Source organism: Poecilia mexicana, unplaced genomic scaffold, assembly GCF_051168715.1.
Source record: "Poecilia mexicana isolate PSO_F unplaced genomic scaffold, ASM5116871v1 scaffold_22, whole genome shotgun sequence".
Classification (NCBI taxonomy): Eukaryota; Metazoa; Chordata; class Actinopteri; order Cyprinodontiformes; family Poeciliidae; genus Poecilia; species Poecilia mexicana.
This window is the reverse complement of record NW_028263391.1, coordinates 7,308,763-7,329,443: the sequence shown is the minus strand read 5'-3', so window position 1 is coordinate 7,329,443 and position 20,681 is coordinate 7,308,763. Positions and strand designations below refer to the sequence as shown.

Sequence of the window (20,681 nt, the reverse complement as noted above, 5' to 3'; positions counted from 1 at the left end):
TGAGGTGATACTGTAGGCTTGCTCAATACACTCTGCCTTGTGCATCTCCCGGACAACTGGCAAACAAATGTTAGGTAAATTATTATGTCCCACCAAGCTAGGTTTTTTTGTTTGTTTTGTTTCTTTCTTCTCTGATTCAAAATCAAAACTCCTAGCTAATAAGTTATTAATGCATTCATTTCAAATTTAAGTGAGTTCACCTCAATGATTGATTATTTATTTTTTGAGATTTTGACACCTCTGGACTTCCATAAAGAAATGGACGAGGCAAAACTTAAAAGGCCAATATTCAGATTCTGTTAAGAGAAGGTCATCATAGCTATTTACAAATGCCACCTGACCCTTCTTATGCCTCTTATGATGTCATCAACCCAAATACACACAAAGCAGAGTGCTGTGTTGTGTTCCTTGGTGCACATTTTATTTACTGTACTCTGTAAAATCCTACATACCTCTACCTCAATATCCAACTATGTTTTATTGACTGTACATTTTCTACTTAAAAGAAAATACACCACTAACTAGCATCTTTAAATACACGTGGGAAGCTTGAGTGTTTTAGAATGACAGACACATACAGTGTAAGTATGACGTTTCCAACGGTCACGTGACTCTTTACAGTAAGTCCAACATGGCAGATGGAGTAGGTCTTGCACGGTGACTAAAGCAACATTTCAACTGAAACGGACAATTTAAACTCCACTCCGCCACGGGACATCCACCATGAGGGAGAGACAGAAGAAAAAGAAGGGCAGGACGTGGGCGGAAGCCGCTAAAACGGTATTCTTGGGTGTTTTATCTTCCGTTTGTTGTGGTTGTTTTCCTTGAACGCTCCCACTTGTACAACTGTGTTGATGAGTTCATGACCTGCTGGTGGAGACGAATGTTGCGCACACCGCGCGAGGCCTGTGTTGACGGTCCAAAGGCGGCTGCTGTCACAAGCAGGGGACCTTAGCCTCTGTCTTCCTTCTCTGAGGAGAAATGCAGCTTTGTTACCATGACCTAGGCACACCCAAGCATGCCTCTAAACCCACCGTTCGTGTTTCAAGCAAACAGTGGGACTGACAAATCTTTATCGAGCTGATTCGGATAAAGTGCTCACGTCAAGGGTGCGTTAGCCAGGTTAGCATCGGCTAGGTCGTGCTAACTCCTTCAAGAAGTTTGGTTAGTTTCAAGTGGACTAAAATCAAGATGTCATTTTTAATAAAGTATTATTTTGTACTGTTACTTTTATATCTTCTTTATCGATGTCAAAGCAATTCTGGTGCATGTCAACTTGGCCAATGAGTGTTATTAGCTTTCGAGCTAGTTGGACTAGCTTAGCATGCTAATAAGTATTTAAATATGAAAACACTTAGAAATAATGTCACAAATATAATATCTTACCGAGTTGTATGGATATTTGGAGTTCACTGACATGTGCTACGTGTTCAATAAACTAGTTTAATTGTAAAGTACAGGTAACTGACAGCAAGTAAAGTGCGTATCTAATAACTTTTTAATGCGTAAAATGTAAAGTCGTTGCAGCATAAAAGTACAAGAACCACACAGCTGTTGAATGTAAAAGGCTGCAGAGAAATAATGACAAAAATAAGGTCAGCTTCACACCGAGATAAACATATTGCCTAACAAAAGTATTCACTTTTCACATTTAGTTGAGCAAGAACAAGCGTGTCTATGTTTTAGGGTCATTTGTAAAAAATGACTGATTTTTCAATAGTTTCTAAGACATTTTGTCATGCTTTTATATTCTCCTCTGACACAACCACATTTTGCTGCACCTAGAAGTCTCTACCATGTTGTAGAGAATGAAAATGTAGCTCCTTTGGAGAATTGTAGACAGGTTCTCATTATAAAAATAAACCGCTTCTGTATTTATTCTCTACCTCTGGGCTCTTGTGGTTAAACGCTTTCATTGAGAACAGGTCAAACTCAGATTGGATGCAGAGGGTCCCTGAACATCAATGTTAAAATTTTCCTACAAATTCCCGATTGAATTACTACATTTTGATTTGATCTAAACCATTCAGTTGTTGATGCATGTTGCCTCTTGGTGGGGAGGTGAACCTCCACTCACAGTCTTAAATTTTATGTGGCCTGCAATATGTTTCTTTTGTTTATTGGCCTGCATTTATCACCGTTCTGCTTCCCACACCGTGTTGCTGTATCATGTATCATGGTGGGGGGATTTATATTGTTTAATTTCAACATTGACAGCAGATTTCTTCCACTTTGGAATAATTTGCTTATTTCTGTTTGTCTAACAGATAAAGTCAAACTAAAATGCATTAAAGTTTGTCGGTTGTTGTGCGAAAAAAAAAAGAGTGGAAAAGTTGAAGAGATCTGAATGTGAATCTGGACTGTAGGTAGATATTGGCCGCATGCTTTGAGACAAAGCAACTACAAAACTAATTTCTTTAAAATGTTGTTTTGCTTTGTCTATAGGAAAACATTCAAGCCCTTTAACACAAAATTGTGCGAGAAAATGACAAAGAACAACACTTTAATGTCATTATGCATGATAAAATATACAATGATGCTAAATAGTTTTTTCTTTAAAAAGTTACTAAATCAATAGAACCTTGCCGCGTATTAAAAACTGAGCAGCAGGGGGCGCTCTAGATGTAATTCTAAAGCTGGTCAGAAATACTATCTAATCTCTCTTCTCCGTTCAGTCTCCATGGTAACCAAACGTTGCACCGACCAACAGATGGTTGCATCCTCTGCTACTTTCTTTGACTGCATCAGCGTGTGAAGTCAAAGTTACGCTTGGGTTTTCCTGGAGCCAGAGAAGCCGCAGCCGTTCTCAAATCTACATGTAATCAAGTTATGTAAAAGATGAAAACGAGAGGAGGCTTAATGCTGAGTGGAAGAGGAAAAATGATTCAGTGGAAAACTAAAACCTGTTAAAAGGAGGGGAAAAAAATCAATTTGACTGAGTTGTAAAACTGGCTGGTGGTTAAAACTCTCTAAACTTGAAACTGAAATGTTTAACTTGTTTTTACTCGAAGAGCTCGGTATCAGTTTGAGTCCTCACCGATTTCTACGTACGTCTTGCCCAGCCACTACCATAGTTTTACTATCTTTTGAGAACAAAACAAATCATTCTAAATCTACATCTATCAAGGGTGTCAATAATGATGGACGTAGCAGTACCATAAAATTCCCTTGCATTTAACAGTCACCCATTGAATAGACTGAATATTATGATGAATTATGGCAATAAATATTATAACTTGTTGTAACGCCATATCTCTGATTTAAAATTTACACAAGATTATTGACCCTGATCCAATAAAAAACAAGGTTCTGATTAAGAACCTGTTCTTAATCGTGTTACTTTATTTTGATTGTTTTTATTTTTATTTTAAATCCTTTTAGGTTTTGGAGAAGTACCCTAATACTCCTATGAGCCATAAAGAGATCCTGCAGGTGATCCAAAGAGAGAGGCTTAAAGAAATAAGGTAAACCCACTTTTTTAGGAAACTTTTTTTCTTTTTCTCGTAAAAGGCAACACTACCTGTCTCTCTCCCTTATTTCTTTATGTCGTGTTTTTTTTTATCCTGTTCATATTCACAATTAGTTTAATCAATAACTGTTTAATTTCTTTTTGTTTCATTGTCACTCTTTTCATCCAGAAGGTAAGACAAGAAAAAGATGGCCTCTCCCACCCACCATCCCACCTTAACAACCTCACCGCATTTCCATATTTCGTTCAGATTTAAATCTTGCATGTTTTGACAATGACAATGTTGTAGATTCAGTGGCAAAAATAACTCACTAATAGTTTTAGTCTTGACACCTTTTGCCCACACGCTACATGTACACATAACACAACTGCGCAACAGAAATAGATGTAGCTTCATGTGAACCTTGAATTTATTTATTTATTTACCTTTTTTTTCCTTCAATAAATGCAATAGGGAATCTTATCACTTCTTTCCACTCTGCTCGACATACTCGTTTATTGTTAAAGTTAACATCAATTTCTTTCATGTTCTTGCACAATAAAAAATTTTGGATTCCAATTATATGACGTGTTATATATAACATATATATTTTATTTCAGAAAAAGTGTAATTAGGAATGTAAGTTGCTTTTAATCTGCAGCTCGGGTTAATTCAGTCAACTGACTGCTTTTGAAACGCAGGGCGGATATCCTACCCTGATGTTACTCTGATCCAAACTTGTGCATGACGAGACTCAGACGTTTGATCAGCCTCTACCCTTCTTCCATTGTTTTGTTGTAATTTTTTTTTTTATTATTAATAACCGCTTGAGGAATGGAAGTCAATAATCATAGCTCATGGTTTTCTCTGATCCCTCAGCGGAACCTCGCCGCTGGCGTGCCTGAACGCCATGCTGCACACAAACTCTCGGGGTGACGAGGGCATCTTCTACAAAGTCCCGGGCAGGATGGGAGTCTACACACTAAAGGTGAGTTAGTTAGACAAAAAAATTTGCAGGAGGGTGAAAATGTTTTTAGTTCGTTGTTGTAGAGTCACTGAGTCTGTGTCCTCAGTTTGCTGTGCCGTGTTTGTTCAGTATGTCAGGGGTCACGTAGGCCTCGTTTCAGTACAGACCTCGGTTTTGTGGTCACATTTTTAGTATGGGAAAGTACAACAGGAAGAAGAAATAAATGCCAAACGATAGTTTTGTCTGAACTACATAAATAACCTCCACAAAAACAGAGAAGCTAACCGCTATTGTTCTTGACGAGGCTCTCATGCACCGCCATGACGGCTGCCTCTGGTAACTATACGGGGCGCAATGACAGATTCCTCTCGCAAAGGTGAACGGTAGATAAATGAGACAAAATTTTCATTGTTTTTAGTGAAAGTTAATGCAAGAAAACGTAGAAAGTGCTACATTGATATTGAAACGGAACAAATAGAATAAATGTTTTCTAAACATGAAGAGCCAATAGGAGCACAGAACCGAACATTCAGTTTTTATGCTCCTTAAATCTGGAACCAACTTCCAGAAAACTGAAAAACAGCCGAAACATTGAGTTCCTCTTAAATCATGGCTAAAAGTGGAGCATTGGTCAACATATTTAGTGATGATTATTCTTGAAGAGTTTGATGTTGGCGTTTTGTTGCTAGTTTTATTATATGTTTTGATTATGTAAAGCACTTTGAACTGCCTTTTTACTGAACTGTGTTATACAAATAAACTTGACTTGAGTAGACACCAACTTTAGCACTGCTAGCAGCTAAAGGCTAGCCTGTTGCAGCACACGTTTCAAAGTGTTCCCAACTTCTCTGGCATAGTTTCTTTTCCTGTTGAGTACCAAAAATCCTGTCACATCGATGAAAAATGGCAGAAGCTTTTTTTAATGTCTTCTAGCAGAGCGTTTCTCCGCCAGCCTGACCTACAATCCCAGTCAACTCTGTTAGCACAACGGAGCGGTTCAAGAACAACTTATCATCTTACTTCAAAACAAGAGTCTGAAACACAGTGACTAGTCTAACCATTTACCTTTACAGCTGCATTTCATTTAGAATATTTTGGATATGCCGTATGAGTACATTTGTAGGTTTTCCACAAATGATTTAGAGTTGCATACCACAGAAAAATCTGAGTACAGAACCATGACTGGGCGGCATTTCATTTCCACTGTGTAAGAAAACAAAGTCATGAGGTGCTGACCTCAAATACAAATGAAAAGTGTAGAGCAGTGCTGTTCAAACTACTAAATTAACTGAACCAAACTTTAAAAATCAGTTCCTTTTAGTTTGTTTTTTTTTAACAACAAGGTTAGTAAACAGGCTAGTTTTGAACAATGCACAGCAGTATTTTGCTTTTACAAAATCACAAGATTTGATTCCGCCAGTAAAGCGTCCTGAGTTTCAGGTGTATTTTTGGTGCTTAAAAAATAATGACTAGCTAACATGAATTAGCTAGTCATTCGTGTGGAGGGTTAAACCTTTAAATCCGCTTAAGGTGTTTTCTTTTTGCTAGTAGTTTTTCTCCTCTTCTTCTCTGTTTTTCAGAAGGACATCTCGGAGGGCGTGAAGAAGCTGTCGGAGGAGGGCTCTGACGAGAGCAGCGACAATCTGTCGGACTCCCGAAGCTCGGAGAACAGCAGCACCGTTCCTCCAGAGGGCAGGAGAGGACGGTGGATGCGGAGAGGTACCGTCCCTTTAAATTCACATAAAAGTTTTTGTGCTCCAGCAAATCAATTTTGTGACAGTTTTCTTTTAACTGCGGCAGAATTTAGAAGCTTAATATAAAAAAAAAGTATATTTTCACGACATCAAGGAGCACCTTTCGTCTTTTAACCTCAACTCTTTGCTCATAAAAGAATAGCTTTGTTTTTTTGTTGTTTTTTTTTTTAACTTTTTCATTGGCGTGAATGAGCAAAGCGTCAGGATAAAGGATATCCTGGTCCTGGTCGTCACACGGCTCTTTATTTACTTATTTCAGCTGATTGGGCACATAGATCTCTTATGTCAGCGAGCGTCAACGCCTCTTCTCAGCTGTTGTCAAGCATTGTTGCTTGAACACAGGAAGCCAGCTCATTTGCCTGTGTTCAAGCTTAAGGAAAGCGGTTCTTCCAGAAAGTTAGATTAAACCAGTCGCATGTTTCTGGGACACCCTGAGCGCCCAACATGACGGCGAAAGGTCGGTTTCTTTTTTTGACTCTCGTTGCCCATAAATGTTCCCCGTTCATCAGCAAGCTGTAGAATCACATCCGTTTTCTACAGTTCTACCTTGTTGGGCGGCGGGGCGAGTTGTGTTTGATTTATTGCTGTTTTTATGTGATTCAGTGCAAGTTTGGAAAAGTTTTTTTTCTTTTCTTTTTTTTAAGTTGTATTTATTTTCTCTACTTGAACGTTTTAAGTGACTGTTGAGACAGGAAGCTGAATTTTCTCTGCCTGACCCGTGACCACTTCCTCATTACTCATAAGTTTGAAGCTGCCGTAGAAAGACACCGAGTTACAGCAGAGTGAGAGAAATTATAATTTTTTTGTTATTGAGCTATTATAAAAGTCAAATGCTGGGAGATCAGCGATCCGTATGAGGAAACGTAAAGCTCTTGCTGAGACGTTCAGCCCGTTTTTCATGAATATATCTTAGATTGGTAACGTAACCCCCCTCCTTTGTGCAAAAGATTGGTTTCGGTTTCATCAAAACAATTACCCAGCTTGATTGTTTGCATTCTCGCCTCAGGAAACGTAGATTTGTAACCGTTCCTTTTTTTTTCTTTTCTATTTTCCAGTCCCCTCCAAGCTGCAGTCACAGCCGTCGTCTCCGCAGCCACAGTGCTCATCGCCTCCCGTCTCCTCCAGTAAACTCATCTCTCCCTCACAGAAACACAGCAAGAAAGCACTCAAACAGGTACGTTTCTTTTTTTGTTTTTTTACCCTTTAAGCCTATTTATTTACAGTGCAGTTAGCTTGTTTTTCAGTAGTGTTTACATCTCTATTTTACTAGTTAGCGGTGTAACATGAGATCCTGCCACGCCCTCTTATTTACAGAGTTTGATATAAAGATCTTCCACTCTACTCCACAAAACACAAATGCTTCCCGGTTTAATGTATCTATGGAGTCGTTCTGGTGTTATTTGAATAAATATAAAGTTTTGACGATGCACGTTTGTTTTACTGTACCTCCTTGATTCTGTCAGTTTGGTTCAAGGTCTTGTGAGAACGTTTCATACCACTTGAGCATTTCCGCATTTTGTCTTTTTTTTTTCTTTTTTTTAGAGTATCAGCACCAATTTGTAGAAAAACCTCTTCCTTCAGTTACAACTGGGTTTTTTTTTCCATCATCTCTCATTGGCATTTATAAAAATCTTTTCACTGAGTCTCAATCATATTAAAGTCAGGGCTTTGATTGGGCCACGTGGATGTGCCGTCTTCCAGACTTTTCACTGTATCTCTGTTTTCCTGATGGAAACTCCAACTTGATCTCAAGTCTTTTGCAGGTTTTCTTCCAGGACTCCCCTGCATTTAACTCCATCCATCATCTTATCGACTGTCTTGTTTCTTTCTCCCTTTTTAAGGAACATTTCCTCAGCTGGATGCTGCCACACCACGTTTCCAGATGGTTAGGGTTACCCTAAAATCATACGCAGTTTTAGTTTCCACCTCACATAATGTTTTGCGTGTTGGCCAGAAAAAAAACAAAACACTTCTTATTTTGTCTTACACGGTTTGTTCCTCCTCCTGCCGTTTTTCTAGGCGCTGAAGCAGCAGCAGCAGAGAAATCAGCGCAGACAGGGTGGTATCCCAGCCATCTCCAGCTCCAGGCTGCTACTGAAGACCATCAAAGACATGGCAGAAAACATTACAACAAAGACTGGTAGGTTGCAACGCTTGTACTGCTACAAGCAGCTCAAATTCATATAGTACTATATATTTAGATGCTTTTATTTAAGGTTCATTTGGCACCTTTGTAATTTTATTCATATTTTCATATTTTTTCAGCTTTTCCCCCCCCATTTGAACAGAATAGCTCAATAGTTTAGAGAGCAACAACATTTTAAAGATGCATGACATTAAGTCGATTAAAATCTAACTTGTATTTCTGTACATTTGAAACTGCTCATAAATCCACCACTGCTATGTAATTTATGCAAATGCTATTCACGTCATATCAATAATCTGGTAATGGTATTAGTTAATTTCTTGCTATATTATGCAGATGCTTTGTCTGCGTTAATGAAGATTTACTCACCTCAACATGAAGAACGCTTGAAAAATGGCATCGACAGCAGGGCGGTCCAACATGTTTTGTGATTAATTTAGCCAGAACTAAAGCATTAAAGGTTTAGCTGTAGGTTGGAAAAAGGCTAGAGTCAGGTGATCATTTGATACGGAGGAGTAACGCGTCATACGAAAGGAGAGCAGATGTGTCACAACAAGTGATTCGTTTCTTCACGTGAAACTCAACTCGCGTGGTAAAGAAGAAGAAACTTTGTAATTTCAGCTGCTCTTCAAATTCACAAAGGTTTTCTTCTCTTGTCCCAGCAGAGTTATGCCACCCTGTCGTACCCAGAAAAGTTCCTCAGAGGTCCGATCGTCTCAGTGCAGGTAGGTCAATCAGCAGGTGTAACTTTTTTTTATTTATTTATTATAATTTTCCTTTTTGGGTTGGATATATTCTATAAACCCGCTTAAGAGTGTAAAGGTAATGGATTGATGTTTATATTCTATAAAAGAGGAAAATGGCAAAAACAAACTAGTCTATGGTCATTTAATGTCTACAACATTTGTAGTGTACAGATTAGAAAGTACAACTTTAAACATTTAAATTAGAATTTTTATTATTTTTTTGTACTTTTTTTCATTATTTGGACAACTTAAGTGACAAAAAGTCCGACTTAATCAAACCGAGTTCCTTTATATCGAGGCTAAAAACCTACCTGCTTAGTTTCCTTTCATGAGTAAAAAGTGGAACATCGATCAACTTATTTTATACATTTGCTAGATGAGGACATTTGACAAAATGTAATGTGCATTGCTTGTTTCATAATTGATGACTGTATGATGTTTTTCTGACGTAGAGAAAAACAAATGAACTCCACTTGATTTATAGGAAACAATCGATTCTTTAGTGAACAAATCACCAAGCGTGTCGATTGTTAAGCCAAAATCGGTTCTGCTAAATTCTTCCTGTCTCTTTTTCTCTCTCCCAAGGGCAAATAAAACGCACAAAGTGTAAAATAGACGTGGAAACACCAGACTCCATTTTGGTTAACACCAACCTGAGAGCCCTCATCAACAAGCACACCTTCTCCGTCCTGCCTCCCGACTGTCAGCAGAAGCTGGTCAAACTCCTGCCTGAGGTCGACCGACAGGTAACTCTTGCGCCTCTGTGGCGTTGAACGTCGATTTATGCACAAAAGTGTCATATTGCAGCAAATCCGTTCATCTTGGTTGATTCATATGAAAAAAATTCAGCGGTGTTACGTAAAGCAGAGGTTTTGTCCAAAGCTCTGAATGTAGTTTGCTAACTCTCGAATCTGCAGTCAACGTTCCAGTGCGGTGATTATTGAAAGATTAGTCATCACATTGTGCCTCTTCTCTTCAGGCCTGCTTGGACGGCCTTCTGAAGGTTACGAGCTCGGCTTTAAACAATGAATTCTTTGCATCGGCAGCGCAGTCTTGGAAAGAGAGGCTGGCTGAAGGTTAGTCGCTTGGCTCCCGGTTGATAATGACATTCGTTTCTCGTATAAAGAGAGAGAGAGAAAAAAAAATATCTCCAAGGCAATCTTGTGTTGCTTTCTCTTTTTCTAAATCGAAATAAAACTTTCTCCTCTTGCAGGGGAATTCACGCCCGAGCTGCAGGTCCGAATGCGTCAGGAAATCGAGAAGGAGAAGAAAGTTGAGCACTGGAAGGAGGCTTTCTTCGAAAATTACTACGGGGAAAAGTAGGTAGAGTTGTTCATAATCATTCAGTTGTCAAATCTGAAGGAGATTTTCATTGTTTGGAAAATGTCTTCATTGGTGGGTTGATTGTGATCTTGTTTTTTGCCCCATACTGACTCAAGACATTTAAGAAAAAGTGAGAGCCGATTCTAAATCCTCATCCGATATCGAACTACTTAAAGCTCAGGCTTGCACATAATTTACAGTAAAGTTGTTCAAATGAATGCCATGTGTAGAAGTGACACCTCAGTAGCTCTACAGAAGTTTAAAATGCTGTAAATCAACTATCCTTACCTCACTAGTAGGCATGCATCACATACCCATATTAAGATATATTTCAACAGTTTCATTCTTGCTGCACACTGCTCATCAGCTGTTTGAAAAGGCACACTGCTTATAAACAAGGACCCATTTGACTATTTCCACCTTCTTCTTTTTAAGAGAAAAGCTGGGGATTACATTAAGGTGACAGAAGCATAAATATGCTCTTCTTCTATAGTTTTTCTCAGGTCTGTTTCAAACTCAAATGTTAACCAGGGTGTCTGCACATCCTGTTTAACACCAACATTAATATATCTAAAATTAAAGCCTTAAAATGTCCTACATTCATTAAAAAAAGTGTTAATCACAGGACTTAAATGTTGTTGTGGCAGGACCATTTAATCTTGTATATTCTTTGTAGTTTTCTTTTTATTTTTCTCTTGGGACTTTTCTGCTAACTAGCTGCTAACACACTAGCTAGCAAGCTAACTTGAATAAGTGCAATTTGATCACCAGTTGGCTGGAAAAATGTTCATTATCGCCATACAGTTTATTTATTTGCATTTTTTTTGTCCATTTCTGTCATGATACAGGTCTTAATTTCTATTCATATTGGTCTTAAAAAGTCTTAAATTTGAGGTGGTTAAATCTACAGAAACCCTGATTATTGAAAATGAGTTGCTTTATTAGAGCAGCAGTGGAAGCAAGTGCCACTTTTCACTTATTAATAAATGCAACATCATCATAGAAAGTAGGTTTTGACCCGTTCAGATCAAACTTTCACAAACTCCTACATAGTGGATCGCTTTATTTTTCACGTCATCGCAGAGATCACGTTCACCTCCTGCTGCCTTGACGATAAAAGGGGCGCGGCATCTTGCACCAAGCTTCCAGATTCCTCATCCAAATGCTTTGACTTTTGGTAAAGTTGCTGTGTGCCTTCCTCATCATGTTATTATCGTCATCAGATTCTGATGATTATCATATTACTCATGTTGGAGGGACATTTGATTACGATACGACGTCTTTATTCTGTTCACACATACAGACTGATGAGCCGCTGCTGACGTCTTTGCTTATTCCAGCTCCATAAAGGCGCTTTATAATAGTTAGTAAAGGTTTCCAGTTTATGACTTTTAAAGAAAGTAGCTTCTCAGTAGCTGAAGATAAATGAAAATTAAAAATTCAGTTTCGTAGAAAATCGTGTCCAAACTTACAATGCAGTAGTACTGACAGGTGTCCATCGGATAATTATTGACTCCCTCCACAAAGGTCATCGCTGCAGAAGCTGGCTGTTGCGATTGATGAATACAGCACTGTAAGTGCAATATAGATGAAAAGTTGAGTGGAAGGATAAAATGTAACAGGAAAAGATGCACAAGCAAACTGCTCCAAGAGGATTGCAAAGCTGAATCATAGATGTCATCAGCTCACCTGGCCCAGATAATGCATATCTGGGCTAGATGGGAAAAGAACTGGGCTTTTACGCTCCAAAGTTGTTGTTTTTTTTTTCTTCTAAGGGAAATCAGTTGTGGATTTCATTTAGAAATCTAGGTCAGAGTCTGGAGGGGGAAGGGAAAAGCTGCTTATAATTCAGTTTGAAGTTTCCACAGTGAGAAGGTCCATTTATCACCTTTATGCAATAAAACTTTGATGCAAAATTTAGTGGTGGAAGAACTTTTCTTATACAGCATTCACAATTTCTGAGAAACTGAATTTTGTGTTTTTATTAACTATAAGCCATCCAATTTCACAGAAATAAGCACTTGAAATGCATTACTCTGTAATTAACCGGTTCATTAAGTTTTACTTTATTCTTTTGCCAGTGAAATAAATAAACTTTTCAGTGGATTTCCAAGTTACTGACACTAAGTGTAGAATTGCTGCGAAGCGTCAAACCCTAAGCAGATGTTCTCGACCTTGAATGTGCCAAAAACGTTTGTTTTTATTTTTTTGTTTGCATTCATAAAGACGTCAAAAATCAAAAATATTTGTGATTTAATATTTGAGATAAAAACGTCTTTCAATTTTCCTCTTTTGTGCAGTTCAGGCCTCAGCTACGAGGAGTCCAAAGAGCTGATAAAGCCCGATGGGAACAAGGAGCCGGTCAGGCGCCGCTCTCCTGTCTGCCAGACAAATCCAGCTGCTCAGCCTCTGGAGGACAAGAAGAGCGCCAAGGACTGCGTTCAGACCGACGCTACCACGAGAGACAAGAAACCAGCGGAGAAATCCCCAGACCCTCCGAAGGAGCTGCCCCGACACAAAGAGTCCGTCCCCGCCACGGAGCCCATGAAGACGCGTCGGTCGCAGCACGCGGAGGATCGAAAGCTCAGCGCAGCCACTCAGACTGGGCCGGTGATGGCGACGGCGGCTGCGAAAAGGCTGGAATCGGAGAAACCAGCCGAGCGGAGCCCGACTGGCACACTTCACGAAAAGCAACAGACGGAGGAGAAAGATGAGGAGAAGAAACCCCCCGAGTCGCCCGTGAAGAAGAGCCCCCCGCTAAAGCCCATTGCAGATGTAAAAGATGACCAGCTGGTGACCGCGGCAAGACCTGCTGCGGGCGACGAAGAGGTCGCCTCGGAGCCCGGCGCCGCCTCGGACGCCCACAAGAGGAAAACCCTGAGCGAGACGGAGGGGGAGGTGACTCCAGAGAAAAGGCCCCGTTTGTCTTCTGTTTCCTCCGTGTCGTCGGTCTCCTCCGCGTCGTCCATATCCAGCCCCGCCACGCCGTCTCCGACAAGTCAGAGGGTCCCGCCGCTCAAGGTGAGAAATGCGCACGCTCTCGGTTTAGCGAAGGTTTTCCTCATTTGTCTTTTTTAAAGAGGATGGTAACTATAAACTCACTTTTTCACATTTTATCATGTCCTAACCACGGATTTTATGTTATGAATGAACACGTTGTAGCTCAAAATTTATAACATGTAAGAAAAATCTGCTATGAATAAAATCTGTGCAGCATGCAATTGTATTCAGCCTCCTTTGTGCCGACACCCTGAAATAAAATCCTGTTCAGTCCTGTTAATCTGTGTTTAATTCAGTCTGAATCAAGCTGCCGTTTTTAAAATCTCAGAAGTTTGTTGGAGAATTTCAGTGAACAAACAACTTTCTGAAAACTAAATAACTTACCAGATTTCGAGTGAGGATTCATAACTAATTTGAAGATGGATGGAGGTAACTGCCTGGCAGTCATGAATGGGAACCTGTGAGATGTTAAAGACTTTAGTTCATGTTACTGCGGGACAACAAGCCTAACCAAACATTGCCACAAACACAAGTGAATAAAACAAAGTTTTAGTTAGTTAGTTGAAGCTCTATGGAAAGACTTGAAAATTTGTCCTCTCAGATTCTCTTCTTTCAATCTGACTGAACTTGAGCTGTAGAGGAATTTAATCATTTTATTGCCTCTTTGCAATTTGTGGTGATTCATTGCATAAAATCCTAATAAAATACATTCATTTGTGTAGTTGTAACTTAACAGTGCAAGAATACATTTTCAAAGCACTGCAGTTTGGATTAAGGTGGTTTTCCTTCAAGGTTTCGTAAACTTACTCGACTTTATTCCCTGTGAAATGGCCCAGAGGAAATCCAAAAAGTGTCAAACATTTCTCTCTTTTCCAGATCCCAGTGTCACGAATTCTTCCCGTCCCTCTGTCGCCAAGCCAAGTCTCGCCAAAGACTCCCCTCCAGGGCCCGCTCAGCAGCCCGGGCCACACCGGAGCTCGCACGCTGGCTTACATCAAAGCCAAAGCTCAGCTCGCCCGAGCGCAGCGCGTAGCAGCCGCCGCCGTGTCGTCCACGTCGAAGGGAACGGTGCCGGGCCCGGGGCCGGGTGGAGGTAGCGGTGGTGATCACACGCAGCCGTCACCCAGCCCCAGCCTCAGCCCAACTTCCCCACAGGCCTGCACCAGATTACCAGCTACCAGCAGCAGCAACCAATCCAGTGGGCTTTCTCCTCCGCTCAGCTCAAGACCAGCTGACGACAGGCAAAGCAATCATTTTACCAGCACAGTCCACCAGAGCTCCAATGCTTCAGTAGAACATTCATCAGTGCAGACTGAAAAGGATAAGGAAGCCCCAACAAGTGCTGCATCACTAACCAGAACCAGTTCTTGCATTCCAGCAAACAACCCCCTTGTGACGCAGCTGCTGCAGGGAAAAGAGGTTCCACTGGACCAGATCCTCCCAAAACCCCTATCCAGTACGGACATTCGGGTGTCGGGCCAGGCGTCTGGAAGTAAGGGGAAAACTACACATTTCGTTGATCATAAAGGAGACAGGTACGTGCCTCCGCAAGCCAACACCGCCGTACGAGCCGCAGAATGCACAAAACATCACCGGGAGCTTCCCGATAAGGAAACCCAGGAGCAGATCCTGCAGACGCTGATGCAGAGGAAGGCTCAGCAACAAAGCCAGCCGCCTGGAGGCTCCGGGCCGCTGCCCGCACACCACAGGGTTCCGCAAATGCTGCACCCACAGGAGTGTCGGGAGCAGTCCAGAGTGTTGGTTGGCTTTCTGGGCCGGAGGAAGATCCCCAAGCCGGCCATGACGGGGCATTACCTGCTCAACGTGTCCACGTACGGCAGGGGATCAGAGAGCAGGAGACTGCACCTTTCAGTTTGCCCCAACAAGTCTGCTTTGGAGAGGGAAAGCACAGACGGAAAGGAGACGGCTAAGACGGAAGAACCAGCAAAGAAAGATCTCGTGTCCGTCAGTAGGGTAAAAACCGAGCAGCAGGGATGTGCGGTTACCAGGGCCGACGACCCGGCAAGTTTTCAGCACTGCTCTGGCGTAAAGACCGAGCCTGGATCCGAGAGCAATGGAGCCGGCGGCGCCAGTGCTAAAGCCAAAGACAGCAGTCCGTTTTCTCCAGCGCACCGAAATCACCTCGAACTCCGCAATAACAATCAAGGAAACTCTGAGCCATATCTTACCCTCATGGACCCCGGTCACCAGCAGCTGACTGCCTTTCAGAGGACGCTCGACAATCAGGAGTCGGCGGTAGCCTCCAGCTACGGCGGCACCATCAGCATGTCTGTACCTCACACTCTGAACCACAGCGCCGCAGGCACCGCCTCTTCCGCGCCCTCATCGGAGGTCGACGGCGGGGGGATCTGTGGGAGCGTCATGTCGTTCTCGGTGACCGTCACCACAATACCAGCCGGTCACGCGCTCGACCACAGCAATCAGGGCGAACCCTCGCGCGAGCAGTCCTTCATCGAGGGCGCCAACATGGAGGACGTTCAGTCGAAATGCTACTGCCGACTGAAGGCGATGATCATGTGCAAAGGCTGTGGAGCCTTCTGCCACGATGACTGTATTGGCCCTTCGAAGCTGTGTGTGTCATGTTTAGTGGTACAGTGAAATGGAGTTAATAATAACTAAACAATGTAAGGGTTTCATTAGGCATGGGCCGGTATGTGCAGCACAATATCAGGGTCACTTAGAGAACAAATTGAGAAATACATTTTTTTTTCTCTCTCTGTCCATTTTAAGAAAAAGTCAAGGGAGAGTAGCATAAAGTCCAAATATATATATTTTTTAAAATGTTCAGAAGTAGTTAATACTTTGTTTTTTCAATTCAAAATGCTGATATGTCATGGAATAGGTCATAATTTTAAAATAAAAATGTAAAAAAAAAACATTTTCAAGAACAAGTTATAACAACAAAAAAGCTAAATGTCAAGAAAAAGTCAAAATACTTTTTCTAAAGATGAAAACAAAAAACAGATTTAGAGGAAACATTTTTATTAATTTATTTACAAATAACACTTTTTCAAGAAAAAACTGAAAAACGAATAATTTTGAGATCAAATTTAATTCAACAATTATAGATGAATTATAATTGCAGTTTCAGCATTTTGCCATTTTTTAAGTATCATCTCCACTGTACATTTAACATTTTGAGAAATTAGAGTAAGAAAACTCCACATCTTGTTTTTCTGTCATTTGACCCTATAGACCGATTGTAGTTTTCAGTATCATGTTTTTATTGTACCACAAGGGCTGCAACTATATTTAAAACAATGGTCTAACTGCATTTATAAAAATTCAAAACAAAATAAATCTGCTGCTGGTAAAATAATAAATTGACTTTAATACATTGTAAATAAGATGCATAGGCATAGTAACTCACCTAAACTTTAACTCCTTATGGATCTTGGGTTAAAATTAATTTTAGTTATATTTACTCCAATATAGATTTACAAATTTATTAACTTTGTCAACTTGAATTGGTGTTTTTAAGTTCCTGCATCTTACGACCTCAACGCTCCTTTAAGGGGAACACACACATTGGTGCTGGTTGTAGCTCTAGCCGTTCTGCTAAAGCGCGCGCACACACACACACACACACACACACACACACGCCACGCATCGCTGAACTTTAGCCTTGGGTGTTTTTTGTTGTTTTGTTTTTTTTCCTCAATAACATCAACATTTTTAAATCAAACTGTGTAGTGGTCAATGGCGCCCAGATGCTGCTGTTATGGATATACTAAGTTAAATTATTAAAACGCTAAAATTCTTCTGTTTTTTCTTGAACTGTTATTGGCAACGGATTTTAATCAACAATTGAAATCCTTGTTTTCAAGCCTGTATGGCTCAACAAGAACGTTTCGATTTAACTGGAAGCTCCATGGATGTTTGACAAATTGATTTTAGCTGCTTAGCTAAAGATACTGTCTGCTGGAGTTAGCTAGCTCAACAGACATGCTGCATTTAACATTTTAAAATTAGATTGGTTTTGAGCTGCGCTTCTGTAGTTTCTAAACTATGTAAGTGTTTTGTGTGACCTGAACTATTTCAAAACGGCCAAATTTGTCTTTAAATTTTGAGACGTGAAACTTTATAGCATCGCCTTCCTGTTCTTACTCGGCTCTCACTCCAGCTATTTTTCTGGCATCTCATCAAAATGAAATTGAAACAACGAATCAAGTAGATTTTTTATTTTATTTTATTTGTTTGGTTATGCCTCGATACCGACCCATGCCTAAGCTTCACATGCCATCGAGGCACAAATATGGCATTAGGTTTATTTAGAGTGAATAGAAAATGTGGTGCAGTATCTTAACTGTTCTACGCCTGCGACAGCCAGGATCTGATCACTGTTGGGAAAAAGCAAGAATTTACACTGGACGGTCTTGTTTTTTCATCCACACCTCTGTTTTTACAGATGCCAATCAATTTTCAATCAGTTTAATACTCAGTCAGATGTGTGAGAAATCTCACATTCAACGTTTGCACTCAGCTAGATTAGTCTATATTTTTATATATAACACACACATATATATATATATATATATATATATATATATATATATATATATATATATGTGTGTGTATTGTTTTTAAAGGAGGGAAAATGAATGTTGCTATTTTTAGGACTTCATGACTGTTCTGTGTTGAGACTGAACTTTTTATCGTTGGGTTAATTGGGGTTACTATCGAGAAAAGGCACTAGAGAAAATCATGGGTTGTACTGTATCTCCTGCCTGGATTTTTATGCATGTGTGGCAGGGAAGTAATAATTATATATATATATATATATATATATATATATATATATATATATATATATATATATATATATATATATATATATATACACATGCATAAGAACGGTACATTAATACAGAGCACACTTTCCTGGATTTATAGGTTTATCGAGGAATTATGCATAAAATGTTTTTTAAAATCTGCCCATGTGGATTGCACATAAAAATTATGGCATCAAATTACCTGCAAAGGATCATGTTGTAAAGTTGGAATTCAGTGTAGCACTTAAATTCAAATTTACATTTTTTAATAGAAAGTGGTTTATCTTCCCTGTTGTTGTTTTTTTCCATATCAAATAAAAGTTTAACGTAATCTACTACTGTTAAAAGCCACATTTTCCCTCCCTAAAACCGTTTTTTAGTTAAAGTGTCCCATAAATTGGAGGGTTTTTTTTCTTGTATAGATAACAGTTGAAAACAAAAACACTCAAAGTAAAGGGAGAAAATGAAAACCTTTTCTTTTCACTGTAAATACTAGATGTAGGTAGTCTATATTTTCTTTGTGCAGCACACTTATCCAGTTTTGTTACTACAAAAAGATGTTTGACAATCGAAAGGAAAAATATTATATGGTCAAATAATTGTAGGTTTTCTAAAAAAAATGATCTGTTGGTACAAAAAGTCGCAAATTTCTAGATGAGTATAACCGTTTATCTCTGACCTTCCCAGAAAATGAAAAGCTTCCATTTTAAGGTGATATGAGGTATTGTAAGCCTAATAACTATTGTGACATAAAGTACATTGTAATATTAACACAATCTAAGTGCTTACTTGACCTCATATTACTTTTTAAAAGGATCAGCGAAAAGCTGTTAACTCAGGCAAAAAAAAAAAAAAAATCGAATAATATTTTATAATATCCAGCACGGGTGAAAATTTTTCCTGTTTTATAGCCGTTATTTTCAAGGTAAAATGCCAAAGCCACCTTAAAAAAATAATAATAATAATAATCAGAAGTTGTTTATAATCTCAGACTTGTTAATCAAAGTAATATATTTTAATTAATATATTTTAATATAAAAGATCTATTTACTATTTTTTTGGGACAAATCAACAGGGTATTTGCTATAGTAATATATTGGCTGTCCGTTTAGTTTTTTTTTTTTTTTTTTTTTTTCCCTACAACTTGCAGACAGGACAGACCACAATAAGGAATGATTTGACTTGGCATCTGAAATGGCCCAGGTATGTCTGTGTGAACCAGTCTTTGCAACCAGTCCATTTGTCTAAACCGTTCTTTGGAGATTTTGTCTGTGTGCATCCTTTGTCTACAATTATTACTTTTTTTTTTTTTTTTTTACAAAAATATGGCTCAGTCTAAAATTTTAAGTTGATCCATTTTTACCTGTATATTGTTTTTTTTAATAACTGGATGGTCATATCTGTTAAATTTGGGTTTCAGAGTAGTAATAGATTTTAAAAAAAACCTCTTTTATGCAGTCAATCATTTTAATGTGAATAGCACGTCTTACATGGCTGAATAGAATCAGAAATGGCTGTATTTACAGTTAAATTTGGGGACTGGAACGCACTTCAAGAGAGGCAGCTTGACGAAGACTGAAACGTGCATCAGGCGGCAGTCTTCATTTTTACTGAAGCTACCTGTTTGTGTAAATTTAGATGAGTGGTTAATCGAGAACTAGCTGGGTTGAAGTTACTATGGGCAATCACCGTGTTTTTTTTTTTTTTTTTTTTTTAAATGTCACATTTGTCACTAGTTTTATTTGTTACACTCGTCTGTTTCACTCTGTCCAGTAAAACTCCAGTGAATGTAACATAGTAATCTGCACTTGTAAACAAAATGTATTTTAAAGTTATAATCTATTATAAATAAAATAATTTTAAAATATGTCTTGTGGATTTCCTGTTTTGGTTTTGCTAGTAATTATAGCAATCAAACGGAGCTGAAAGTTATTTTCTGGCCGCATGAGGGGTAATAGCTGAACTCTAGATTTTCTTCTTCAAGTCCTTCATGTTAATTAATGGTCTTTCTAAAAGAGCTAAACATTTTGGATATTTTCACAACCTGGTTTAACTTGGTTTTAAAACTTTACACAGAACCAAATTCCCTCTGAAAGCTTTTGACTATTTTAGCTGTTGTACTTTTTTACACCCATCCATTGAATTTCTGTTTAGTCTGCTTTATGTTGCCTGTCAAGTTCCATTGAAGGGATTTCTTAATTAAACAGACAATTAAACATTTAGCCGGCTACGGTAGTGAAATTGAGCTCATCAAGAGCCAGGTTGCTTTGGATACTTACTTCCTTTTAATACACTAAATAATTTGAAAACCGATTTTTCTTTTTACTCGAATTATGTTGTATTAACATTGCTCGATAGTTTTAAGGACATCTGTAAGTGGGGAAATACTTTTTTAAATTTATTTCACCGTAGCTGTACACCTACAAACCGGTGCGTGTCATTTATTTATTTGTGTTATCTTCAGTTGTTATTTCCTAAAGAAAATTAATTACGTGGCAATCAA

At 39.1% G+C, this 20,681-nt stretch overlaps 1 protein-coding gene across 3 annotated transcripts; it reads left to right on the top strand.

Moving 5' to 3' along the window:
* The first annotated feature begins 555 nt into the window (after window positions 1–555).
* On the top strand, window positions 556–20,045 carry asxl2 (ASXL transcriptional regulator 2). Of its 3 annotated transcripts, none has more exons than XM_015003415.2 (12): window positions 556–780; window positions 3,382–3,464; window positions 4,329–4,437; window positions 5,997–6,135; window positions 7,226–7,344; window positions 8,190–8,310; window positions 8,979–9,041; window positions 9,648–9,808; window positions 10,042–10,138; window positions 10,276–10,381; window positions 12,686–13,406; window positions 14,262–20,045. In XM_015003415.2, the coding sequence occupies exons 1-12, from the start codon at window positions 724–726 to the stop codon at window positions 16,002–16,004; spliced, it is 3,519 nt and encodes a 1,172-aa protein (XP_014858901.2). In that variant the 5' UTR covers window positions 556–723; the 3' UTR covers window positions 16,005–20,045. The 3 variants fall into 3 exon arrangements, with proteins under 3 accessions (XP_014858901.2, XP_087858567.1, XP_014858903.2); XM_088002441.1 differs by having other exon boundaries at window positions 557–780; window positions 8,982–9,041; XM_015003417.2 differs by lacking the exons at window positions 556–780; window positions 3,382–3,464; window positions 4,329–4,437; window positions 5,997–6,135 and adding an exon at window positions 6,144–6,627.
* The last annotated feature ends 636 nt before the right edge of the window (window positions 20,046–20,681 follow it).